Source organism: Talpa occidentalis, unplaced genomic scaffold (assembly GCF_014898055.3).
Source record: "Talpa occidentalis isolate TD23 unplaced genomic scaffold, MPIMG_talOcc4v2.1 talOcc4.9, whole genome shotgun sequence".
NCBI lineage: Eukaryota > Metazoa > Chordata > Mammalia > Eulipotyphla > Talpidae > Talpa > Talpa occidentalis.
In genome coordinates, this window is record NW_023605305.1 from 27821504 (window position 1) to 27848604 (window position 27101).

Here is a 27101-nt window from a genome sequence, read left to right on the forward strand (position 1 = left end):
TGGAGACTCTGAGGCTCGGTGAGATTAACTAACTTTCCCAGGTCACTCGGGTGGTAAGTGGCGCAGTGGGCTGACCTTTTTTGCAGTATTCCAGCCTGATGAGCTCATCTGTTCCACCCAAAGTCCCCTCTGTAGTGACCCGAGCACTTCTTGACCCAAATTCCCTGGATGCACCCCCTACTCAAAGTTCTGAGCCAACTATTTGCTTCTCTTAAGTCTTTTTAAGCAATTGAGTATTGATTCAGCTTCAGTAGCCTCCCCCTTTAGCACCGCCCCTTCTTTTTGTCAGAATGTGGTTTTATGGCCTTTCGCCTAGTGGGGTTGGGTAGGGTGAGGTAGGACCCTTCCTGGTTAGTGGGTGGCTGGAATCCAGGGCTGGAACCCAGTTCAGACTGAGCCCTGGGATAGTTGGGGAAGGGCAATATAGGACCTCCCCCACATCCCTGGGCGAGGCTCTGTACTCTGGCCCAGGGGTGTGGCCAGAATCTTCAAATATGATGGATGTGGGCTGTACAATAACCTTACAGAACAAACATCTTAAATACAGGACTTCACTGCTTGCTAGCACAACCTGTTTCTGGAGCTCCCACAGCTGATGTCCTAGCTGTCTGGTCAAAGGAGCCTTTGGGGCACCACGCTGGCTGCTGACTGGTGAAGGCCTCTATTGAGTCCAGAGGTTGGTCTGGGCACAAAACTCACAAAATGTTTCCCTAGACCCTGCTGTCCCCATCTTTGCTTCAATTGGCCACTTTCCCGATCTGCTTTCACTTCACCTCCCACCCCTGGCATGTCTGTGTCTCTTTGCCTGTCCCTAACCCCGTGCTGCTGGAACAGGAGGATGGAGATGAGTGTGGAGAGGCTCACAGAGCTGGATTATGATGGCTCTGAAAGCCACAACTGTATGATTTCACACCAAAAACCTCTGTATCATTTTGTATATTTAAGCACTTAACTCAGATTCTGTTACTAAGTATATGACCAACATATGCTTTTGTTTTTTAAAGATTTATTTATTTATGCATAGAAGAACTGGGTGTAGGCCAGAGGTGCAGGAGGTGAGAGGATTCACCGAGATAGATTGGGGAGCAGAACAGGCAAACTGACTGAAATACACTGCTGAGGGGAGCAGCGGGCGCGGCAGGAGACGTCTGCTGCGCCATGTGGGTCACCTCCCTGGCCGGGGATTGAACTTATGCTGCAGTAGCTGCGGACAGCTTCGCAGTGCTGCTACTCAACCCCTTGCACCACCAGGGAGGCCCTGACCAAAGTATAGTTGCTGAACATTGCCGCGGACCAGCACAGCAGTAGACGATGAGGCCACCTCAGGGTTGAGAGAAGCGTGCAGGGTGGTCAGGGCGTCGGTGAAAGAAATGACAAACAGACACACTTCAAGAGTGAAAATCTGAGTGTAATTTTCTTTAAGTTTGTGACCAGTATATATATGTTTTCCAAAAGCACAGGAATGAATATCAAAGAAATTAGCTTGCTCATGGGCTCAGTCTATCACCATCAGGGAGGTGATCTACATAACAAGCAATGACCATTATAGAAGAAAGAAGGAAGTTTAGAAAGACAGATAAGGGATTAAAGTTTGTAGTTCTAGAAAGACGGGATAAGATTTTTAGCATTCTTGTAGTGGTTCTTGGTGGTCGTTATCTTTTGATAAGCTTCTGCCTTTTCAGGGAACTTCCGCTGCACTTCCTCTGCTTCAGGGTTTTATGCTGTTCTCCCCCTGCGCGCTGGTTGCCCAGCCGGACCTAGGGACCGTGGCGAAAGCCATTCCTAAAGATCACTGCGGGGGGAGGTGCAGCAGGTATGTAGGGTTTTGCTGTTCTTCCCCTGCGCGCTGGTTGCCCAGCCGGACCTAGGGCCGGTTAACCCTAAAGGTCACTGCAGGGGGAGGTGCAGCAGAACATCATCTTTACTTGCCAGGTGAATAAACAGACCAGTTGTTATGTGGTAACAATTCAGAACCTGGGACCTTTCCCACCCAGGACCAGAGTCATCCCAGGACCTTAGGCCCTGACGCCACTGCTTGCTAACTACCAACTCTACTGAAAGAAAAACACCAAAATCATTTGAGATGAGTTCACATAGCATATATTTTACTCTTTAAAAAATAAAACTTTCAGCATAGCTAACATCCATACAAACTACAAAAATAGACATCTTCATATAAATAATTTCTGTGGGAGGGGGTGGGCAGGGGTACAGAGAGCCTACCCAGGAGTCACCAAGCAGTGGGGCAGGGTGCCAGAGGATCCCCCAGACTTGGGCACCAGTGTGGGCCGGGGCTGTGGAACAGGGCTGCCTGCAGCCACAAGTGCTGGCAGAGGGTGGCGGTTTTGTTCGGCTATCGGCTATCGGGGAGGTCTGTGGTAGGAGGGCCAGGGGTGCAGGCAGGCAGCAGCAGGACTCTCCAGGAGTCCACCATGCTCCCACCATCCCCACTGCTTGTATGCCTTCATGTTGCTCAGCCAGGGTCCTCATGCTTCCCATGCTTTTTCACTGGTGGCCGGACATGGCCCCCTAGAACTGAGGTTGCTAGAGTCGCTAGTGGCTGGTGTGGCAGCAAGGGGCCAAGTGGGCTCATCAGAGGCTGGGTGGATATAGGCTCCAGGCAGTGGGGGTGGGTGGAGGGCCACGGTCATAGAGGTAGTCACTCTGGCAAAGCTCTGGGGCAGGGTGGGGGACATCCCCCACCTGAATCCTCCTCCCTGGGTTGCTGGAGAGCTCAGGACCTCTGGGTTCTCCTTGTACATCTGCACCACCTGTGGGGAGACACCAGTCCCAGTGAGGCCAGGGGTACAGGGCCCGCAATCCCCTTCAGCATCTCTGGTGCATCCTTGTGGGCCTCTGGCAGGATATGAAAGCGGACAAGGGACAGGATGTGGAGGCCTAGGGAAAACCCTGCACTTTGCTCTGGACCGTAAAAGGTGGGTCCCATAAAGAAGCCAGGAGGACTGAGGGTGAGGGGTATGGGATCTGGCCAAGGGGGAGGCTGCCACCCCAACTGGTGGCACCTCATGGGAAGGGATTCCTATGAGCTGAGCCCTTTCTATTGGCCACCAAGGGCATTTTTTTTGGTTCTATCCTTTCCCTTGCTTGTTCCGCCCCACCCCCTGGGAGCAGACACAGGGTGTGGTCACCTCTGGTGGGGGACCCAGGATGGACAGCAGCACAGGCAGCAGCACCAGCCCATGGAAGAGGCCCAGGAGTGTGAGCACTGTCAGCACCACGAAGAAGTACCTGGGTGGGGGTGGGTGGTCAGCATGGGCAGGTCCTGCAGTCAGCACAGCAGGCCCTGCCTCCTTGCCCCGAGCCCCCAACCCTACCTTACGATGAAGTCAAAGTTAGAACCAGCAAGCATGAGCAGACCCAGCAGTGTGGAGACGGCCCCATCAGTCACTGGGGCAAAGGTGTGTTCTAGGGCACGGGCCGCCCGTAGGTTCCGGCTGCCTTGGGTGGTCAGGAAGCCCTGGGGGAAGAAAGTGGTCCTGGAGCCGCTCACCTATCCCCCCAACTTCTGCTCAGCTGTTCCCAGGGCTCACCAGTGTCTTGACCCACAGAAGGCGGGGTGAGCCAAGCTCCGGGGACTGTTTGGAAAGCATGCACAAGTTCATTTATGTTTCACTGCATAGTTGTGTCTGGACAGACTCAGAGAAATGTCTAGACCAGAACTGGCAAACTACAGCCTGTCACCTGTTTTTGAAATTAGTTCATTTACATATCACCTGTGGCTGCTTTTGCACTGTTTTGGCAGGGCTGCGTAGCTGCAACAGCGACCATATGGTCTGCTGAGTCTAAAATATTTACTATCTAGCTCTTTATTAAAGAAGCTTGCTGCTCCCTGGTGCAGGACAGACCCCAAAGCAATACAGCACTTCTCAGGGTGGCATTTCAGAGGATTAATAATTCTTGTACTGGGGGCCTCCCCGGTGGCGCAGCGGTTGAGCGCTGGGTTGCGAAGCTGCCCGCGGCCTCCGCGGCGCCGGTTCGATCCCCGGCTGCTCCCCGGCCACTGGAGGAGGATCCCACATGGCGCGCAGACCTCTCCTGCCGCCCGCTGCTCCCCTCAGCAGTGTACTTCGGTCCTTCTGCCTGCTCTGCTCCCCGCTCTGGCTCTGGTGAATTCTCTCACCCTCCCGCGCTTCTGACTGTACCCAGTGCTTGTATGAATAAACAAACAAACAAATAAATAAATAAATAAATCTTACAAAAAAAAAATAATTCTTGTACTTTTCTGCACAATGGCCCTCTCACTCCCCAAGGACTGCACACTATTCTTATAATCATAATAAGAGAGCTACTTGACGGGGGAGGAAGGTGAGTCTCGCCCCCACTGTACTACCTATTCCTCCATCGCTGGAGAACACGGGGCTCTGGGCAAGGCCTGTGCCCACGTGGGTCCTGCTCTCTGTCTCTGACCTGGCAGAACCCTTCTTTTAGCCCACACTGCCTTTCGGCCGCCAGCCCATCTCTTTGATCCCTTTCAGAGTAAAACCATCCGAAGAATTGTTAGTCCCCCTATTCTCACCTCCACATTCTGTCTGTCCTTCCATTCAGAGGTCTGGCCTCTGTCCCCTCCTCTCGACAAAATGGCTGCTTATTTATTTCCTTATTTATCGTCTATCTCTCTACCTAGAATACAAACTCCTCGAAGACGCAAACCATCTGAATTGATATTATATGCCAAATTCTTAAGAAGTACCTAGCGCATAATAGCTGCTTGACAAATATTTGTTGATACCCCATCAGCTGGCTACACCCCCCGCGCCCTGCTCACCAGAGCCACGTGCACCGTGAACTCGACACCAATGCCCACTGAGGCCACGAGGATCACCACGGGTATGGCGCTCAACTTGATGCCCAGGAAACCCATGATGCCAAAGAGCTCCACAGTCATCATTGCCAGGACCAGCACCTGGGGAGGGCAGGGTTCACCCAGGGCTCCTGGGAGTGGGGATGATGGGGTGGGCAGGGTAGGGTGGGGGAGCCAGGGGTTTTTCCACCTCACCCCTGCTCGGACTCACTATTAGGCCAGCTGTCCAGGGGTTGAGCAGCAGCAGGGCAGAGACGAGGAAGGTGCACACCAGCAGGATGCAGATAGCCAGCAGGAAGCAACGCCGCAGACCCAGATACTGCTCCCAGAAGAGGAAGGGGGAGCCGCTGGGATAGGCGCGCACCCCTGCCCGGCCTGCCTCAGCACACGCTGCTCGGGCCCCCTCGATGGCCTCCACGAAGTCTGCAGTGTTCTGGAGGCCGTGCAGCAGGAAGGGGAACTGAGCAAACTCCAGGGGCTGGGCTGCCGGGACTGTGGAAGGGAGAGGGCAGCAGGGAGGAGGGATGGCAGGTGAGCTCAGGGAGCTGTGGGCAGGGCCTGGGCCAAGGCTCTTACTGGGTTCCCCAGGGACTTACTTCGAAGGTTCTCCCCAGTGGTGTCATATTTGTCATGCAGCCATTCGGGAGGTGGGGGGTAGAAGTTGGCCTGTGAGGCTGCCAGACCCAGAGGGTCACTGCTCACCCACACGGTCAGCCCCATGTAGAAAAGTTCGGGCGGAATCAATCCCTCCTTGTCCACCAGCTTTCTCGTGGTCAGCTGCAGAGGCAGAAAGGGCTGAAGGCCTATGCCCATGAGGCCTGGAGCCCCTCTGTGCTGGTGACCCTTCTAGCCTCTGCCAACCTGGCTGAAATCCAGAGGCTCCTGGGCATCCCCGGTTTGGATGAGCAGCTTGTAGGCCAGGGCCCCGTCTTCAGAGCCATTACGGTAGGAGTGGCGAGTAATACGCCCGGAAGCCCAGTCCTGGTCAAATGCAGCTTGGATTCCTAGGGGACAGTATAGGGCACATTCATATGTGGTCCCAGGCAGGTTCTCCCTGCAGAAGTCCTCCCTGCCAGTGTCCTTGCTTCTTACCCTGAAGCCAGTTGCGGTAATAGTGCAGCCAGGTGCGGGGTGCCTGGGTGGCAGGCGGGGGCAGCACGGCCTTGAGGGCACTGAAGCGCTGGTGCAGATCAAAGAGGGCGCGTTGGGAGTGGGCGTAGTCAAAGCCACCCTGTGTCACCAGAGCCACCTCGTACAGGGAGAAGTATCTGAGCTGGGCGCTCAGGAAGGCATGCTCCTTAGTGCCCCGGGGCACCACATCTGTCAGGGCCAGCCCATCCTGCACCAAGGTGGCTCCATAGAGGCTCAGTCCCAGAAGAGCCCCAAAGAGCACCAGCACCATGGCCTGCGGGAAATGGCAACTGAGCTGGAGGCTTAGGGATGCCCCCCCAGTCCTCAGGTGGCAGGTAAGGCCCTTTGCCCTTGGGGCCCAGAGACACCCAAGCCTGTGCTTTGGCCACACCACTCCCACAGTCTTGTGGTCTCACCTTGGCGTGTGACTGGAGCAGCAAGGGCGCAAACTGATAGCGGACAAAATGGGCAAGATTCCAGTGGGCACAGGGCAGGGACTTGCAGACTGTCTTCTGCCTCGTCCTCTCCTCCTGACCTAGAAGGTCCCGTGTGGACCCTGCTGGACTGAAGAGCTCAGAGCCCAGTGGCTCAGAAGCGGGGGGCACCAAGTGGGTTTGGGGAGGCAGGATGGTGACCACATGCTGGCTGCTGGCTTCACAGTGGGCAAAGGCTTGAACTGTGGCAGTCAGGTGGGCTATGCCCATTGGCACTGTCCTATCCCTCAGCTCCTGGGGCAGAATCTGAATCACCTGAGCAGAGCAGGGGCTGGAAGAGGCAGAGAGAGAGGTTGGCAGGTGTGTGCCTGGAAATGCTGATGAGGGGACAGGATGGGAGGGGCCAAGGGGTGGGGGTACCTAGAGAAGCAGCAGAGCACATCAAGGCGCTGGGAATGGCGCCGGTGCAGGTCCAGGCTGAGGACCGCTGGGAAGACAAGCATCACGGCTGCAAAGTTGCAGCCAACCACTATGGCCGCCTGGGGGTGGACAGGAGGGGCACAAAGGCTGGATGAATCATGCTCCCGGCACCACGCCCACCCGAGCTCAGCCCTGTTCCTGAGGCCTCACCTGCAAGGAGAAGGCCCGCAGGGCAGGGATGGGAACCAAGGCAGCCATGAAGAAGGCGACCATGTTGTTGATGGAGGTGAGTGTGACGCTGGTGCCTGTGCGCTGCAGACACTCACCAGTGCGCTCCTGCCAGGACAGGGGAGGGGGGCTGGGGCCTTCAAGGTAGAGCAGGGGGAGGTGCAGGAACTTGGGATGGCAGAGGAGAGAGGCCCACCGCGCAGCAGCTCACATTTACTGTCATGCACTGTCCTCAGCACTTGACCTGTTTATCACGCCAACCCTCACAACTCTTACGACCTAAGCACTATCAATACCCCCATTTACAGACAAGGAACCTCAGGCACAGGGAGGTTACCTTCCAGCAAGGTCACCCAAACCCAGAAGTTCCTAACCCATATGCTGAACTGCCTCAGAGTAGCCCAGACTGGAAGGTGAGGCCTTACCTGGAGAGGGGTGTCAGGTGTTGCCTTGGTGAAGGCATGCGCCAGCAGGAATATGTCATCCACGCCGATGCCCAGTGCCAAGAAGGGCAGAACCTGGAGGGGCACAGGAGAGGACAGCTGGAGGAACTGAATGAATGGCTTGAGCCCGTGGTGCCCATGTCTGCCCTGCGGCCCTGGTGTACCTGAGTAGTGGCAGCATTGAAGGTGATGCCGAGCAGCGCACAGAGCCCAAGGCCTGAGGCCACTGCTAGGGCCACCAGCAGCACCCCAGCGAGGCCCACCGCCCCCTGGGACTGGGCACAGTCCCACCGCAGCATTGTCACGCAGGCATAGGCCAGCTGTGGGGAGAGAGGGCACAGTCTTGACGGGGCTCCAGGTGGAAGTGGGGGCAAGGCGCCGGGAGCTGCTGGACCCACCATGAGCAGATAGCCTCCCACCACTCGGGCAGTGCTGACTTCAGAGAAAGCATGCAGTATGTCATCCAGGGTGGTGGAGGAGAAGGCGTGGATCTGCTGGGATGCGTTCTTAGGTAAGGCCTCCTGGGCCATCTAGAGAGACAGGGTGGATCTGAGGGGCAGGAGGAAGGGGCGGCTTCAGGGCACTGCCCTCTCCCTTTTCCACACTGACCTGCACAAAACGCCGCTGCCAGGCCTGTAGCACAGTGCCGGCCTGCTCCTCACTCCAGCCGATGTCGTGCGTCTGGTAGTCACCCCGGAAGTGCTCATACAGCTGTCGGGGACTCATCAACAGGAAGGTGCTTTGCAGCGCCTCGGCCCTGGTGAGGGTGCGGGAGAATTAGGGATCAGAGCTGGTCTCAACTCCTGGCAAGGGTGTTCCAAGTGTGGCGCGGGGGCTTCAGTGCAGGGGCGTCCCAGGCTTGGAGTCACCTTGTCAACTGTCAGGGGAGGCCTTACCTCAGCAGCTGTCCTTGGGGGTCTCTGGTGACGCCTCCCAGCAACAATTCCTCCTGCCAGTGCATGAACTTGTGGGAGAAGCCGTGGCAACCCCCGCTCAACTTCTGAGCCACGTTGGGAGCCTACAGGGGGACAGAAGAGGAGATAGTCCCAAAGGCTCTAGTTGTAGATAACTGGGTGTCCCTGGGCTACTACCTCCAGGAATCATGCCTGCCATGGAGCTCTGTACACCGAGGGGCAGGTAACGATCTCCTGAGCCTCTGGTCTACTCTGTAAGTGAAGAGCTAGGGTTTTGCAGAGAGGAGGCCACAAGAGGGAGCAGATGCCCAGAAACACGCTGCTAGGATAACTTTGTGGGCTTTGGAAAAAGGTCCACATTCACAGGGCCCTATAGACCGTTAGGAAACTAAGTGTAACATGCTTAGCTGATTTGTTCTTTGCTTCCCTGAACATGTCTATTTCAATAAAGTCTACCCATGTCTGGGCTTAGAAAAGGAAAAAGGGACTCGATGCCACTTGAAGGCTCCTTAGGAGAATTGAAAGGGCATGTAACACTCTAGGTGTCCAGCACACAGTGGGCAGAGTAACGATGCCCAGGAAATGGGGGCAGAGCAAAGATTGCAATTTGCCTTCTACCAGAACAGAGGAACATATGACGAGGGGATGCAGAAGGAAAAAGGTCTTTTCCTGGCAGACCCGGCTGGAACCCACCTGCCTGCTGCGATGGTTAGGGGCACTCGGTGGGCAGTGGAGGTCGTCAGGGTGCAGACAGGGCCGCCCCACGTAGGCCTGGCCCACCTGTGCCTTGTCTAGGAGCTCCCGGAAGCCCTCAAGGGATGCAAAGGGGCCCAGCTCCTCCAGCAGCTGCTCTGGATCCAGGTTGGTCCATTGGATGTCAGGGCGGCCCCTGGGGGTAGAGCCCATAGCTGGTGAGGACCAGGGATCAATTCCCATCCTCCAAATGTCTGCTAGGGGACTCATGTGGTACCTCACCCTCTTGGCTGCCTATATCCCCTACCACATGGGGGTGCGCAAAGCTTTCCAAAGCTCTGGGGCTGCACCAGCGCACTTAGTTGCTACAGTGAACTGCACATGGACATAAGGGCCAGGTGGACACCAGCACGGACCATACTTAGTACACAGGAAAGCCCCACTGAGTCCCTTCCCGAGCTGTCTATCCTCTAATCGTACCACACAGGCAGTTGCCTGCATCAAGTTTTCTTTCAGGCCTGGGCAACAGCTTAGCTGATATTTAGCTAACTCTCCCCAGCAGTCTCTTTCTGGGGATCTTTTATTTCCTTTGCTCAGATCTTACAGGTCTTAGTGTTTTGTTTTGTCCAAATAAGATAGGTCTGTCTTCTCCTTGGAGGCGAGAAGGGCATGTGGGGAGAGTCCCAGCCATCCTGACCCTAACTTGGGCCCTTGGTGAGGTTTTGATCACTCTCTTTACTCCCACCCTCCTTTCTGCTGGGAAGTCCTGGCATGCCCTGCAAGCAGCTGTGGTGGCACTCACGGCAAGTAGGCAGAGCCCCCTTGGAGCTTGGCTCCCTCCCAGAAGCAGTCGAGAGGGGTGAGGATCACGCACGGAAATAGCTTCTCAATCATCTGCCAGAGACACCGCAGGCCACATCAGTCGTGTCCCTGGGACCGTTCACCTGCGACTTTTGTAGGCTGCCCTGTCAACCACCCCACCCCCCACCCCCGTCCCCCACCCCCCCACCTCCCAACTTTGAGCCTCCGGGAGTTTCTCTGAGCCCTTCCCTACTGAAGAAGTTCCACCTCCACTCAGTTTCAGAAAACAGTTGAAGATACTCACCCGTTCTATCATTCCATTTTCAATTAGGGGAACTCCTGACTTGTAGCAGATTTTGTTCAAATCCCAGGATCTGCAATAGCCAGGGGCCCAGGAGATCAGCAGGAGAGGGGGATTCCCGCTCCAGCCCTGCCACAGCATGCTTCACCCCCAGCTGCTCAGGAGCTCAGCCAGACTCACTTTCCATAGAGTGACACTTGCACTTTGCTGGCTGTGAGGGCTGCCTGGAGGTGGAGGCCAAGTGCCTCAGGTGTGAGGATGTTCTCTCCCTCCTGGCGTGGTGTCTGTATCAACATCTGGGAGGTATATGCTGCCTCCTCCCCCAGCTTCTCCTTGGTGTAATGCAGCTCCTGGCTCACCCGGCTGCCCACTGCCAGAGAGAGAAAGCTGGGGGGAGAGAGCCTGAACCCATGGCACCATGGGAGACCTGCCTGCTCCCTGATGGCCACCCTGACTCCCCAGGCTCCTGGCCCTCCGTGTAGAATCTGCTGCTCTGCCAGGGAAGCGGGAAGGCTTCCAGCTGTGTGGCTCTATGGATCTCTTGTGTGATTCCTAGGGCTTAGGTAAGAACAAGGTTGACTGGGCTTGGAGAAAATAACTTAAAAATGAGAGATCATCCCCTGTCTCTCCTGCTGCTCCCCTCAGTAGAATATTTCAGTAGCTCCACCTGTTCTGCTCTTCACTTCGTCTCCAGTGAATCCTCTCACCCCCCACACCTCTGGCCTGGACCCCAATTCTTCTACAAAAAATTGCTGCACCTCCCCCTGCAGTGACCTTTAGGGCTAATGGCTTTCGCAACCGTCCCTAGGTCCGGCTGGGCAAGGAACCAGCGCGCAGGGGGAGAACAACAAAACCCCCTGAAGACATACCTGCTGCACCTCCCCCTGCAGTGACCTTTAGGAATGGCTTTCGCCACGGTCCCTAGGTCCGGCTGGGCAAGGAACCAGCGCGCAGGGGGAGAACAGCAAAACACCCTGAAGCAGGGGAAGTACAGCAAAGTTCCCTGAAAAGACAGAAGCTTATCAAAAGATAACGACCACCAGGAACCACTACAAGAATGCTAAAAAACCTTATCCCATCTTTCTAGAACTACAAACTTTAATCCCTTACTGTCTTTCTAAACTTCCTTCTTTCTTCTATAAAGGTCATTGCTTGTTAATTAAAAAATCATATGAATCCTTAAAACAAGGCTGACTCAAATGAAACATTACTAAACCCTGTAATAATTAAAATATAGTTTAGGTAAAAAAGTAGTTAGTAAAAAATGTGATTATATAGTTTAAAAACAAAACTAATGGTCTATCTACTTAGGAATGAGGCTGGGTCCAGATGTAGATCACCGCCCTGTCGGTGATAGGCTGAGCCCATGAGCAAGCTGATTTTATTGATATTTATTGTTCCTGTGCTTTTGGAAAACATATATATACTGGTCACAAACTCAAAGAAAATTACACCCAGATTTACACTCTCTCTTGAAGTGTGTCTGTCATTTCTTTAACCAAATCCCTGACCACCCTGCGCAGTCTCTCAACCCTGAGACGGCCTCATCGTTCACTGCTGTGCTGGTCCGCGGCAAAAAATAAATAAAATAAATTTCAAAACTAAAGGGAGATCAGCATGAGCTGGGCCAGGACTAGGTTTTATAGGGGTGTGTTGGTAAAAGAAACCTCACTCAGTCAGTCTGGTGGGAGGCCAAGGATGCTCTGATTGGGAGGCCAAGGAATGACAAAAGGTACAAATAGTGAGGCTGTCATAGGGAGGGTCTCCTAAAAGAACAGGTCTAGGGGTAGGCTGGTCTAGTTTATGTTGCCCCAGACAGTGATTTTTATCTATAATCCCTTTTGCAAACTGCTCTACACAGAGGGTATGTACTCTGTGGGGGTAGAGGGGAGAGGAAGGCTCTGGTAATCTTCCAGAGAAGTGTTGTCAATATCCTGCTTCCACCCACTCGCCCTGGCAGAGGTGAAATCAAAGTGAGCCAAGGGCAAGGTGGGGTTCCACACTCAGTCTCACTGTCCAGAAAACAGGGAGTGCTGGTGCCATACCTGCTGCATCTCCTTGGTCACAGTGCCCCTGAAGCCCCGCGTTATGCTGCCAGGGAGTAAGTTCTGTGACAGGGGTCTGGTGGGGGCAGGGTGCTGTGAGGGCACATGACCTGACAGTGGTTTCCTGGAGGCTGAGGACCAGAGCTAAACCACCCCGGGAGGCTTTGTGGACTTTGTCTGGTCTTGGACCCAGTTTGCAGCCACTGCCCCACCCCAGTTCTGGGGCCTCTTCCTTTTGGTCACTGCCAACCCCAGGGACCATGTGCACTGTTTCTCCAGCCTCACCTGGGATGTTCATGCGCCCTAATCTTTTTTTTTTTTTTTTTTTTTTTATTCAAACACACATATTTTCCTCATTCATGAGAGCCCCAAACCCTTGGTAACCCCCTAACATAGATTTACTCATATACTCTCCTCCCCTCATATATACAGTCTCAGCTACCCTGCCCTCTCCACTGTCCAATTTTACCTAGACTTTTTCTTTCTTCCCCAACCCTCCACTTCTTCCCCAGGCCTGGTTTTTGGTGTTTATTTCACCAGGCTTAGGCCAGAGCTGCCATAAGGAAGGGCAGAAGAGCTCAACTGAGAAAACCTCCCGCGGTAAGGGCGAGGCAGGAGGCAGAGGAGCAGGAAGGAACTCTGAGACAACGGGTAGGAAAGCAAGAGAAAGAAACACCGACAATTTAAAATACAACCCCAAACAGAATCAAGAATCCTCAGAAAAAATGAGGAAGAGAAAAAGATAAACTTCGGCTAATAATGATGTCAGCTGGGAGTGCAGAGGAGCTGAGATGTACTGGGCAGGTGAGAAGAGACACCGCCTAGGGTTCAGCACAAAGTCTCTCTACAGATCTGGCTCTGAGCCTTGCCTCTAAAACTTAATTTGTGGGCTTCCCCGGTGGCGCAGCTGTTGAGTGCTGGGTTGCAAAGCTGCCCGGAGCCTCTGCAGCGCCGGTTCAATCCCCGGATGCTCCCCGGCCACCAGAGGAGGGTCCCGCATGGCGCGCAGACCTCTCCTGCCGCCCGCTGCTCCCCTCAGCAGTGTACTTCGGTCCTTCTGCCTGCTCTGCTCCCCGCTCTGGCTCTGGTGAATTCTCTCACCCTCCCGCGCTTCTGACTGTGCAACAGGGTGGTCCCCAGGAAAGGGGGTGCCCCTCTCCTTGTCCTATAACAACTGTACCCAGTGCTTGTATAAATAAATAAATCTTTAAAAAAAAAAAAAAAACAACTTAATTTGTGCTTTGGGAAAATGACTTAGTCTCTTTGATCTTCAATTGCTTTATCTGTAAAATGGGGACAAAGCTTTGGTGGACTTAGAATCACTGAAGGCAATAAAGTACATAGGAAGTTGCCCAGCACATAGTAGGTACAGATAGAGTTATTATTCAATAATTTCTGGGTGAGAAATGATATGACAGAAAAATGGGAGAGAACTGGAGAAGAGAAAACAACTATAAGTGAGTAGGTGGGGAGGAAACAGAATTGGGGAAGAAGGCATCAAAATCAGTACTCTTTAAAGAAACTTTTGCATTTTTATTTTTTAAAAATTATTTTAAAGAAACTTTTTACTATTATTATTTTTTAAAGATTTATTTATTTATGCATACAAGAGCTGGGATAAAGGCCAGAAGTGTGGGGTGTGAAAGGATTCACCAGAGACAGAGTGGGGAACATAACAGGCAGATCTACTGAAATACACTGCTGAGGGGAGCAGCGGGTAAGACAGGAGAAGTCTGCTGCACCACGTGGGCAGCTCTCTGGCTGGGGATTGAACTCATGCTGCAGAGGCTGCGGATAGCCTCACAGCGCAGTGTTTAATGCCTTGCACCACGAGGGAGGCCCAACTTTTGTATTTTTTAATTTTTTTTAAAGATTTATTTATTTATTAATTAAAAAAAAAAGATTTATTTATACAAGCACTGGGTACAGTCAGAAGCGTGGGAGGGTGAGAGAATTCACCAGAGCCAAAGTGGGGAACAGAACAGGCAGACTGACGAAATACACTGCTGAGGGGAGCAGTGGGCGCAGCAGGAGAGGTCTGTCGTGCCATATGGGACCCTTGCCTGCGGCCGGGGTTTAAACCAGTGCTGCAGAGGCTGTGGGCAGCTCCGCAGCCCAGCGCTCAACCGCTGCACCACCAGGGGAGGCCCAAAGATTTATTTATTTATACATACAAGAACTGGGGTACAGGCCAGAGTTTTGGGGGGTGAAGATTCACCAGTGACAGAGTGGGGAACAGAACAGGCAGATCAACTGAAATACACTGCTGAGGGGAGCAGCGGGAGAGTCAGGAGAGGTCTGCTGCGCCATGTGGGTCACCTCCCTGGCTGGGGATCAAACTTGTGCTGTAGTGGCTGCGGTGAGCTTCATAGGTTGTGTCTTAACCCCTTGCGCCACCAGGGAGGCCCAACTTTTGTATTTTTACAAAAGGGAAAATATAACTGATTAGTTAACAACAAAAAAGAGTCCACCTTATAGGTAATCCTATAAATGCAAATTAAAACTACAATAAGTTAGTATCTGTCAAATTAGCAAAAATTAAAGAATTGAGAGCACCATTGCTTGCTTATAGGAGTGCATTCTTTTTTTTTCCCCCAAAGATTTATTTATTTATTTATTTATTTATATAAGCACTGGGTACAGTCAGAAGCGCAGGAGGGTGAGAGAATTCGCCAGAGCCAGAGCGGGGAGCAGAGCAGGCAGAAGGACCGAAGTACACTGCTGAGGGGAGCAGCGGGCGGCAGGAGAGGTCTGTGCACCATGTGGGACCCTCCTCCGGTGGCCGGGGAGCAGCTGGGGATCGAACAGGCGCTGCAGAGGCTGCGGGCAACTTCGCAACCCAGCGCTCAACCGCTGCGCCACCGGGGAGCCCAGGAGTGCATTCTAATCTACCATGTGAGTATAATTTGGAACAATATTTGGAGGAAAACAATATTGTAGGATGTATCAAGACCCTTATAAATGCTCATCACCAGCCTCCTGGTGGCGCGTGGGGTTAAGTCTCAGCATTATCACCGCGAAAGCCGGCTGCTTCCCTCAGCAGTGTATTTCATTCAGTAAATCCACCTGTTCTGCTCCCCACTCTGTCTCTGGGGAGCAGAGTGTCTTCTCTCTCTTAATGTCTCTCACATCCTCTCCCCTCACCCCCATCTGGACTACACCCCATGTAGGGTAGGTAAAAGGTATCAGACTTTTCTGCCCTCCCGCCATTAGGATAGATGAGGGAACCCTGTGGTCCTGAATGCATGCCTGATGGCGGGCACCTGAAGTGGGTATACCTGGGCTGAAAGACTGGGCTTTTAAGGGTGGTGTCACGGGGATGCCAGAAGAAGCCAAGAATGAGTAGAAGCCGAAAGAGAAACAGAGAAGCAGCAGAAGCCGAGAGAGAAGGCCGGAGCGCCCAGATAGAGTGAAGACTTGCTGGGGGCTAGGAGGCCTGCCAGTCTCCCGGCTTCCCAGCACCCTTGCCTGCTGTGTACCGGGTAAATCCCAATTAAAAACCTACAAAAAACCACTGAGGGCTCTGACTCTACCCGGTCTGTGGATCAGAAAACCTGCAGTGTGTCTGTTCCTGTCCCTATACCCCAGGTCTTCTACACAAAAATAAATAAAATCTTTTTTAAAAAAGAAATGCTCATCAGCTATGGTCTACATGTGAGGGCCTATAAGCTATTGTAGAGACTCAGGCCATGTCCAAGTGAAATGGGAGCCTTGGTTGATTCTGAGCAGCGAAGTGAGATGGCCTAACGTTTTTATCACCTGACAGTATATTCTAGAGCCAAGGACCAAGTGTAGGGTAAATGATTAATGATTGTCAGACTTTTCTGCCCTCCCACTATTAGGATTGATGATGGACCCCTGTGCTCCTGAATGCGTGCCTGATGGCGGGCACCTGGAGTGGGGTATAGGCATACGTAGGTGGGTACACCTGGGCTGAGAGACTATGCTTATAAGGGCCGTGTCACTGGGGCGCCAGCAGAGCAGAAGAGAATAAGCGAGAGAGTGGAACAGATGAGAGCAGCACCAGCAGAGAAGCAGAGACCCCAACAGAACATCAGAGAGCCCAGTGTGAAGACTTGCTGGGGGCTGGGAGGCCTGCCAGCCTCCCGCCCCCCCCCCCACGGGGCACCCCTGCCTGCCATGCACCTGGAAAACTCAATAAAACGCTGAAAAAGCCACCGAGGGCTCTAGGACTCCTTCACCAGTCTGCTCCAGTCACAGAGATCCTGCCCTGTGCCTTCCTGTCGCTACACCAAGTAAGTGTGTGCAGGGAACTGTCAAAGGTTCAATGTTGCTGGTCGGCTAAGAGTAAAGCAGAGACAATGCTGGAGAAGCAGTTAGGTTGCACAGCAACTAGACAGCATACTAAGGAGCTTAGAATTGATTCTGGTCATTCCCCAGAACCTGGTAGAAAGCAGTGGAGGGCTCTAGGCAGGGGGCTGACTTGGTCAGATTCAGATACACCACAGGAGGGCAGTGTGGAGGTAGATTAGAAGGTAGGGCTGACAGAAGATTATTTACCTCTCTAATAGATCATCCTCTGAAAGGCCTACTGATTCAGGGCAGCTGGGCCCCTCCCCAGATTCAGGAGGTAAAATCTAATTACCTAAAGTCCATCACAGTAATTTCATTGCTTTTTCCAAGTCGCGGATAGGATTTAGATACAGGACGTCACACAGCACTAGCCAAAGTAACCAAATGGGAAGTTGGCTGGTGTGCGGGGGCCAGGGGGAAGGGATTGGTAATTTTTCCCTTCCTTTCAAAATGGGATGCAAGGATGATTTCCCTTTTTGGCACTGCAGCAGCCACCTTTGGACAAGGTAATAACCCTGTGGATTATTATTGCAGCCAGCATGCTAAAGAAGGCAGAGAAGAGAGAATCTAGGAATGTTAAGTGTAAATTACTGTGCAGCATGAAACTTGCTTTCATTGCAGCTCAGAGAAGAGAGAATCTAGGTTGTTGATGTTCTAAGTTGCTGAATTAATCATCCTGAAACTTCTCTACAGTCTGATTGTTCCAGGGGATAAGTCAATCTTTCTCCTCTTTCATGTGATTTAAAAGCATTCTAGGGCCTCCCTGGTGGTGCAAGGGGTTAAGCACAGCACTATGAGGCCATCCGCAGCCACTGCGGCATGACTTCAATCCCCCAGCCGGCCAGGGAGCTACCCACATAGCACAGCAGACCTCTCCTGACTCCCCTGCTGCTCCCCTCAGCAGTGTATTTCTGTCAATCTTCCTGTTCTGTTCCCCACTCTGTCTCTGGTGAATCTTCTCACCCCCCGCACCTCTGGCCTGCACCCCAGCTCTTGTATGCATAAATAAATAGATCTTTAAAAAAATTCTAAATGATATAATCAGGAAAGTATAGGTATACCTTGTTTTTATTGCACCTTACAGATATTGCTTCTTTAAAAGACTGATGGTTTGTGGCAACCCTGCATGAGCAAGTCCATCAGCACCAATTTTCCAACAGCATATGCTCACCATGCACCTGTGTCACATCTAATTAAGGTATGTATATGCTTTTATTTTAGACATAATGTCGTTGCACAATCAGCAGACTACAGTATAGCATAAACATAACATTTATTTGCACTGGGAAACCAAAAAGTTCACAACTTGCTTTATTACAATATTTGCTTTACTGGAACTGAACCCATGATAAATGCAAGGTGTGCTTGTACAGACTGCCTGAGACCAAATGTGTCCTCAATTAGAGCAATGGCTGCAAGGGTGGAAAAGTAGGGTGTTAAAAAAGAGGCTAAGAAGGAAGAATTGCTCTTTCCCACCTTGCAAGATGGCAGGTGAAAAAGGTGAGAAGCTGACTACCAAAGAGGACAAACCTGAACCCCAGAAGGCTGATGCTGGTGGCAAGGTTAAGAAGGGTAATCTTGAGGCCAAGGCCTGAGGAGGGAAGCCTCACTGTATCTGAAACGCTGTCATAATCAGAGGAATTGGCAGATCTTCCTGACCTGCTATGTATTCCAGAAAGGCCACATATAGAAGAGAAAGTAGGGCCTTCCCTGGTGGCACAGGCAGTTGAGCGCAGTGCTGTGAAGCTGTCTGTAGCCTCTGTGGCACTGGTTCGATCCCAGCCAGCCGGCAAGGGTCCCACATGGCGTGGCAGACCTCTCCTGTCACGCCCACTGCTCCCCTCAGAATGTATTTTGTCAATCTGCCTGTTCTGTTCCCCACTCTGTTTCTGGTGGATCCTCTCACCCCCTGCATCTCTGGCCTGTACCCCAGCTCTTCTATACATAAATAAATCTTAAAAAAATAAATGATTTTTAAAAAATAATCCACTAATTAAATAATTGGTCATTATAAAAAAAAAGTGTTCGCTTCTACATTGTTTCAGCCTTGAATATTTGAGTCAAAGTGGCTCTATCAGCTGGTATGTGTCCATCCCCTGTCTTCTAAATAGAATGACTGATTGCCTCTTACTTTTAGGGACAGCTCCCAATTTCTTTTTTAAAATTAATTTATGCATACAAGAACTGGGGTATAGTCCAGAGGTGCCAGGGATGAGAGGATTCACTAGAGACAGAAAGGGGAGCACAACAGGTTCTACTGAAATACACTTCTGAGGGGAGCTGCAGGCAATATAGGAGAGGTCTGCTGTGCCATGTGGGTCAGCTCCCCGGCAGGGGATGGAACTCATGCTGCAATGTGGCTGGCAATAGCTAGATAGCAATGAGACTTTAACCCCTAGTGCCCAATTTCAAACCATCTGTATCACTATTGCTCTAAGTACTACTAGGGCTATATGTTGTGGTTTTTATGTGGAGAACAACCTATCTCTGAGCCCTTTTGTTTTAAAATTGATCAGGAAGGACAAATCACATTCTGAGTTTTCACCATGGCAAAGCTGAAGAGGACCTTGAAATTTGGCTCAGAACTCTGATAGCCAATGTCCTGCTTCTTCTTTGCTTTCAATATTAGCAAGGAAAAGGAATAGAGAAACCCTAAGTCTCACCTTCATCAGCTCCTCTTTGCCTCCTCAACTACAGAGAAGGATCAGCTACAGATATACAGAGAAAAGATCAAGTCAGGATCACTATTTTTATTTCATCCACAGCCCTAGCCAGTATAAGAGCAGTATTCTGAAATAAAGAAGGCCCAGGATTTGGCTATTCTCTTCCATCACACTCCCATAAATAGCATCAAATCCCTGGCAGGGTCTAGTCTATTCTGTACTAGAGTGTAAGAGGATGAGGAGGTTCAAACAGCGTTTAGATGAGCAGTGTTTAGATGAGAAGATCTGGGGAATGGAGGAGGGAGGGGGTGGGGTGGGGGGAGAAAGCCTCTATTGTGGCAGGAAATCCAAGTCATTTGGGACCACCCAGGCAGCAGTGGTGTGGGTGTGGGTATGTGTATGTGCATGTGTGCACATGTATGTCCTGGGGCTGGGAGCAGGCAGGCACAGAGAAACATCTGCTCTAGACCCCAGAGCTAGCCTAGAGTGTATATGTATGAGTGTGCAGCGTACTGGGGGTAGGGTGGAGATGGGGTGTGAGAGCCCAACAGGCAGGCAGGCAGGCAGGCAGGCAGGCAGGCTCCAAGAAACATCTGCTCTGGATCCCAGGGCTTGCCAGCATTTGAAATAACTCAAGGGTGTGAGACTTTAACCTGGGCCCTGCTTTTGGGTGTGGGCCAGGGCTGGAGGAGGATTTGGGGGAAACCCATAGGTACAAATTTCCCAGGAAAGAATAGAGAGGAGTTTGACACTATTCAAGGGCTGCTTTATGAAACCAGGACCCAGGAAAGAGGAGTTATGCTGACATTGTTAATAAGAAATCATTTTTATCTAATGCTTCCATTTAAACATAAGGATTTGGTTCCACCTGATCCTGCTGTTGCTTCAAAGTGAGGTTTTGGCTGCTTTTCCACTAAATGGTTGCAGGGGACCTGGATTCATGGGACATCTCCTTAGAGGCCTGTCAGATGATTTATTCATTTTCCCAGGTTTCCAGCTCTAACTTTTCTGATTCTCCTCATCAGATGTGATCTCTCCTTGCCTCCTTACACAATAATCATGTTCTGCTTTGTATTCTATTGTATATTATACCCCAGCACATATTTTACTTTCCCTGCTACTGAAAGATTGGTCTTGTTTTGATTGCCTTTGCAAACCCTGCTGTGCAGTCGAAAGTACACACAAAAGGTTGACAATAGATGATAAACATACTCTCACTCTCATAACTGTTCTATATACCTACTCACAGGAGTCCATTAGCTGCAGATACCCATTTACAAATGTGGGAGGGAGAAGAGCTCCCAGATGCCCAGATGCAAAGGTGGGTATCCCCTGCAGACCCAGAGTCCATCCCTATTCTTGTCTTAGGCTCGCCATACCCAAGCAACCATGGCCAGTGTTCACAACTCACCTTCTACCCAGAGCTGTTCTAGGTCTGTCTCAATGATGGCCATGCGGAGACCCAGTGCCAGGGCCCCAAAGGCCAACAGTCCTAGGAAGAGCACTTTGCCACAGTGTCTCTGGATCCCGCAGCCCAGAGAGAAGAGCAGGCCTTGGAAGTAAGCACGAAGCCAGAGTGGAGCCTTCAGGCTCCCAGCTAGGATCTGGGATGGAAAGAGAAGGGTCAGCCAGGCATTACTGCAACAATGCACAGAATCCTTCCATTTTCTCCCTATACACACTCTGTGCAGAGCCCTAGCTTGGACAGGACAGGGAGCACCTATACTAACAGGTCAAAACTTGGAAAAAGATTTAACTCCATTCCCTTCCCCCAACACAATATAAACTTGAAAAAGACACAGACCCGTTTCTGAGCATACCATACACACCTGTTCTCAAGAGGACCCAGCGGTGGACACACACACATACTCTCGCTCGTGGCCAGATGCTGAGGACCCACACGGACACACACACACACACACACACACACACACACACACACTATCAATTGTACTATTTCACCTGTCTTCAGACACCCCAAAACACGTGGCACTTAGAAACATCACACCTTGCAGAAGCCCGAGCCAAGAGACTTGGTCCCCGTCTTCTTTCTTCTGGCTTTCTCTCCACTCACCTGGGGTGCTGCGGGGCGAGCTGGAGGTGTGTAGCACGGGGGTAGCTCCCCGAGGGGCAGCGGCCGAGTCATGCTGGCGGGGATGGGGGGGCGGCGTGGGCGCCCCCGACCCGCGTTATCTGGGAATCCCCATGGACTGTCCTGCACCCCTGTTCCACCGGACCGCGCCTCGGGGTTCAGCAGGGCTGCTTAAGCGCAGGCGTGGGTGAAGATGGGGTTGGGGTGCCAGCCCTTGTGCGAGGCCGGACTTGGGGCGGTGCGGGGCTGGGGCGCCGCGGCCGGGGACGGGGTCCTGCGTGTCAGGCAAAGCCACACGCCCGCTACGCCACACTCGGCTCGAGGTGGCGCCCACAGTGCCGAGGCGGCGCCTGTAACCCCAGAAAAAGGGAGCGGACCGGGCGACGCCCTCCCATTGGCTGAGAGGCCTGCAAATTACCCGGAGCCGCGCGGCCGGATCCGCTGCTAGGCAACGGCGCCGCGGGGGGCGGGGCCCGAGACCACCCAGGCAGGGCCACCCCGAGCCTCGAGCCTCGCTGCGCCCAGCCTGCGGGGCCCTCCCGGAGGAGGGCAGGGATCCCGGGAGGCGCCGTGCTAGCCGAGTGGAAGTCGGGGGGACCAATGCCGAGAAAGGATCCGCTGGCCGAACCAGCCGAGACCCAAAGACTTTTTTCACGCTTCCCTGTCTCCATTCTTGCCCCCTTCACTCTAGTCTCTCCACTGAGGCCAGAGTCATCTCTCCAACGTGCACGTCTGTTGATAGATTCAAAACACAAAGTCCACTGTGCACAGGACCCTGCCTGATCTAACTAAAACCTTCCCTCCCATAGTTCACTCACACCACCCAACATACCTTCTAGCCTGTCAGAGCCCCATGCAATTTCCTAAACACACCATGTTGTTCCAAGCTGTGCTGCCTTTGTGCATGTTCTGGCATTCTTGTTTGGGCAGACAACTTTCAAAAGTGTACATGAATCAATCACCCCCTCTTTGAAGCCTTCCTCGATTCATGTCTCTTTTCTGGCAGACAGTTGTTTCTTGTGTTCCTTGTAACACTCATATTTTTATTAATGCATTTATGACACCGTTTATTTACTTGAAAGTTGGCCTTCCTCACTAGACTGTAGGTAGATGCTTAATACTTTTTTTAAAGGTTTATTTATTTATACAAGCATTGGGGTACAAGCCAAAGGCACTGGAAGGTGAGAGAATTCACCAGAGACAGAGCAGGGAACAGAACAGGCAGAAGGACCATACACTGCTGAGGGGAGCAGCGGGCGAGACAGGAGAGGCCTGCCACACCATGTGGGAATCTCCCTGGCTGGCCAGAAATTGAACTGGCACTGCAGAGGCTGTGGACAGCTTCACAGAGCTGCGTTCAACCCACTGCGCCACCAGGGAGGCCCCAGGTGCTTAGTTATTTTTTTTAAGATGTATTTATTTATGCATACAAGAGCTGGAGTACAGGCCAGAGATGCGGGGGTTGAGAGGATTCACCAGAGACAGAGTGGGGAACAGAACAGGAAGATTGACAGAAGTACATTGCTGAGGGGAGCAGCAGGGGAGGTTTTGACGAGTCATTGAGCGGTTCAGAAATCAGGGTGAAAAGGATTTGAGACAGGGAACAGAACTTTTTAAACTTTCATCAAGTTTACCACCTGAGGAGCATCCCTGGTGGTATAGAGGTTAAGTCTTAGGCTATCAGGCTATCACCCGCTGCTGTGGTCTGAGTTTGATCCCCGGCCAGGGAAATAAGCCACAAGGCGAAGCAGATTTCTCTGGCTGCAGTGTGTTTTATTTTTTTTTTTTTTTTTTTTTTTATTTTTTTTTTTTTTTTTTTATTTTTTTTTATTTTTATTTTAAAGAGGCATGTATTTTTATTTATGATTTATTTATTTGTTTGTTTGTTTTTTTTGTTTATACATGCACTGGGTACAGTCAGAAGCGCGGGAGGGTGAGAGAATTCACCAGAGCCAGAGCAGGGAGCAGAGCAGGCAGAAGGACCGAAGTACACTGCTGAGGGGAGCAGCGGGCGGCAGGAGAGGTCTGCGTGCCATGTGGGACCCTCCTCCGGTGGCCGGGGAGCAGCCGGGGATCGAACCGGCGCCGCAGAGGCCGCGGGCAGCTTGGCAACCCAGCGCACAACCGCTGCGCCACCGGGGAGGCCCTGCAGTGTGTTTTAATAGATTCCCCTGTTCTGCTCCCTACGCTGTCTGTGGTGAATCCTCCTCCCACCCCCATCCTGTACCCCAGTTCTTGTATGCATAAATAAATAAAAATAAATCTTTAAAAATAAAAACCAACTCTACCATCTAAATATATTGTTTCTGACAGCTTTCTTACTGATAGATAAACTCTGGCAGAGGAGAGCAAAATAAATATTCTAACATACTCTATCAAAATAAATACTCTAATAAATATGCTAGTTTGGGGAAATGAAAAAAAGAATTTCCAATAAATTCATTACTTTAACACAGCTATTATCTCTGGCCAATTTCTTGGTCAGTTCCCCTAAACTTGTTTATCATTGCATCATAAACATTTCATGTTACTACATAGTCTTTGTATCAATCATTTGTAGAGTGTCCTTAGGAAGGATTCCCAGAAGTGGGGGTGTTTTGTCAAGAAGTATGAATAATTTTATGGTTCTTACTACATATTGCCAAATTGCTTTTTGAAAACTTGTGTCAACTAACATGATCTCCAAAACCTTAGTCCTGAGGAAAGGGAAATTTTAGGCCAAGGGGATGAACACCTAACAGGTTTGCCACTTTCATTAGCTCATTTATCCAGTAAAATAAATGCCTATGGAAGTACTAACGTCTATATGATGCTGTTGGTCAAGCAGTAACACACAGTAAAAGCTGCGTATGTGCATAGCACTTTCTTCCTCTCTGTTATGTAAGACAGAGTCCTGCTGTGGCTAAAGAAAATATACCCTCAACAATTCTCTGAAAATAACCTTTAAATTAGGCTGTATGTATAAAATAGTCTCTAAACTCAATTGCTCTTGAGGTTATAAAGATGGTATGGTTTGCATTCAGCACTGGTTTTCATCGGGACCGTGAATAGGGAAGCTTTCTATAAGTTGTCTCCAAGGTCCACTTCCTTCTTACCAAATGCGCAAGACATAAGGTCTATGGAAAAATATATTTGTAATCACCTGGGCCTTGGGAATCTGCTTTCACTGCAGCCCCGCAGTGCTAAGGGCTGTGGTGGTATCCAGCATTTCTATGGTCACTTAAAGGGGAGGGCCTATCTGTCTAAAAACTTGTAGTACAAAAACTAGGGTGGGATAAATTGGTGTGCAGGTGCAATCTTTTCAATTTAGGGCCTATTGCCCTTTGGATGCTCTAAGCTCCAACAAGACATTTCTATTCCCCCAACAAAGTGACTTCCTGAGTGGAGCTGTGTTCAGCCAGGGGAAGCTAAAGCCACAGACCCTAAGGAAAAGGAAGGGAAATAGAGGCTCTCTTCTCTGCAAGCAGCCTGCTTTTCTGTGGAAGAGCCTAGTTCAATGTCACTACCACTGGACCGGGGTATGTGTTTTGGTCCAAACCAGAGAAGGAGAAAAGCAATCTAATTAAATTCACCATCACCAAGGAGTAAATCTAATTATTGATTAACAAGACAAACATGTCTTGGGTTCTCTTATATGTTCACCCCTTTGTTAAGCTCTAGAGTTTCAGGGTACCTGCTTTTTAGAAGTCCATAGTCTAAGGAGGAGTACAGGGTCTCCAGGGAGACTAGTGTTAGCTGGGGGTTTCCACAAGTGAGAGCAATTGGATGGGAGAGGTGGGAGGATAACTGAATCTGAAAGGAGGAGATATAGTTTCAGGTGAGGATCTTTCATTTATTGGCCATGAGATCTTGGACAAGACCCATAATCTTTGACAATGACATAAGAATGAAATGAGATAATATACGTGGCTAAGGAACTGTGCCAGGAGGAGTGAGGACAGACACATACACAGACATCCACACAGTGCATGTTCAGGAAAGTGACAGGCCAGGCCTCAGGTAGGGTCTCCATGGTAGTCAACAGAAGAGCCAGGGAAGGCCTTCTTTCCCTTCTCACTTATTATGCTTTAAGCTGGCTTCTGTTATGTGGGCCAGGCAAAGGCAATGACCCTGAAATGCTGAAGAATGCAGTCCTCCAATGCCACCCATTATATATATATATTTTTATATTTATTTATACACGAACTGGGGTACAGGCCAGATGTGCGGGAGGGTGAGAGGATTCACCAGAGACAGAGCGGGGAACAGAACAGGCGGACTGACTAAAATACACTGATGAGGGGAGCAGTGGGCAAGACAGGAGAGATCTGCTGCACCATATGCGTTGCTATGCGGCCAGTGGGGATCAAACCGGCATTGCAGAGGCTGTGGACAGTTTCACAGCTCTATGCTCAACCGCCTGTGCCACCAGGGAGGCCCTGCCACCCATTATATTTAGGAGCCCAGCATGGGGTATGTATGCCCCTTCCCTGCAGGCAGCTTAAGGCCAATAGCTCCTGTCAAGTCTAGTGCCAGAGGTTGCAAAGGAGATCAGAAAATGACCTTGCACCTTCAGGAGAGAGGCTAAGAATCAAAACCGAATCCCCCCATTTTTCATGGTAGAAAAGCCCCTGATGCAATCCTGGGTGGTGGCAGACAGCTCAGACTGAGGACGGGTCATCCCAGCCTCCAGTAGAATATGTTCTCCTGCCCAGCCTCTTTTTCTCCCTGTCAGCTCCATGTGCTGAGCCTTCTAGACCTTCTGTCTGGGTGGTCCTTCCCACACCCTGCTCCCTCTCTCCCCAGACACATTTAACTATTTAGCAAGTAGCATACAAAGGCCTGGCTTATGCACCTCCTCAGGGGTAGGGGTGGATGTGGATAAAGAAAGTATATTCTGCACTTCTTGGGAAATAAAAAGTTTCTAAACTATGCTGTGTAGGCCCCTAGATTGCTCTTGCGGTTCCAACTAAAGATCATTTCCCCCTCTCCCTTCCTCTATGGGAGTGAGATTAGAAGAGTAATATGGTGAATGACTGAGAAGAACTTTGGATAAAAACCAAGAGCAATTTTAGCAGTCAGCCCCCTACAGACTCAGGGAGCTCTTGCCAGGAGGTAGTAGTGAGGTGTTACTGGGGGAGAAGGTTCCTGGAGTGGTAGCTACCAAATTTTGTCTGACCTGGCAAACTCCCAGAACCCTATTCCTCAACACCTTCCAGAGTCCTCCAAGATTTGGCATTGACACTCCCTTCCTCCTTTCTTCTAGTTCCTCATGGAGCATTACTGGAAGAGGCAGGGCAGACTCTACCATCTCTTTTGTTTGCCTAACTCTTCAAGCTTCTGTCCCATGGAGAGGTGGCTGGCAAGCAGATATCCAGTTGCCCACTATATTCACACGTTCCAAGCCTTTATAGTTACTGCCAAAAGGAAAAAAAAACAAAAAAAACAAAAAAAAAACTGTTCCTGCCTTCTGACAGATACAGAGAGCAAAGAGAAGAGAAATCAAAGCATCTTGGGCACTTAGCCAGTCCTGGAGTTGTCAGAGATGATAACAGCAATGTCCTGAGATGGGGACTGTATCCCAGTTGGGACTCAAATTCAGCAAGGTCTTCCCCTGGAGAGCCCTTACCTTGTCTGTTTTCTTCAGCTTTCTCCTTTCCTTGGTGCAGGGGCTGCTCCTGGGTTTGTACAAGGGGGAGGCAAAGGAGAGGTTTTTCCCTCTATCTTATTGTCAGGGGTTCCGAGGGCTCAGTGGGGAAGATAAAGAAGGGACATAGGAAGGATGTGGGAAAGTTAAATCAATTTTTTTTCTCCTACCCAC

The 27101-nt window shown here is 51.1% G+C and overlaps 1 protein-coding gene across 2 annotated transcripts; it reads right to left on the reverse strand.

The window, feature by feature from the left end:
• Nucleotides 1-2094: 2094 nt before the first annotated feature.
• Nucleotides 2095-21552, reverse strand: PTCH2 (patched 2). 2 transcript variants are annotated; one of them, XM_037499611.2, is made up of 22 exons: nt 21284-21552; nt 20621-20813; nt 10368-10557; nt 10191-10260; nt 9888-9979; nt 9086-9281; nt 8375-8496; nt 8088-8235; nt 7877-8008; nt 7643-7798; nt 7461-7553; nt 7018-7143; nt 6808-6926; nt 6370-6718; nt 5915-6002; nt 5684-5826; nt 5419-5599; nt 5034-5314; nt 4787-4924; nt 3336-3478; nt 3150-3249; nt 2095-2771 (listed from the first exon to the last, which is right to left on the reverse strand). In XM_037499611.2, the coding sequence occupies exons 1-22, from the start codon at nt 21353-21355 to the stop codon at nt 2487-2489; spliced, it is 3417 nt and encodes a 1138-aa protein (XP_037355508.1). In that variant the 5' UTR covers nt 21356-21552; the 3' UTR covers nt 2095-2486. The 2 variants fall into 2 exon arrangements, with proteins under 2 accessions (XP_037355508.1, XP_037355507.1); XM_037499610.2 differs by having other exon boundaries at nt 5915-6227.
• Between the last annotated feature and the right edge of the window lie 5549 nt (nt 21553-27101).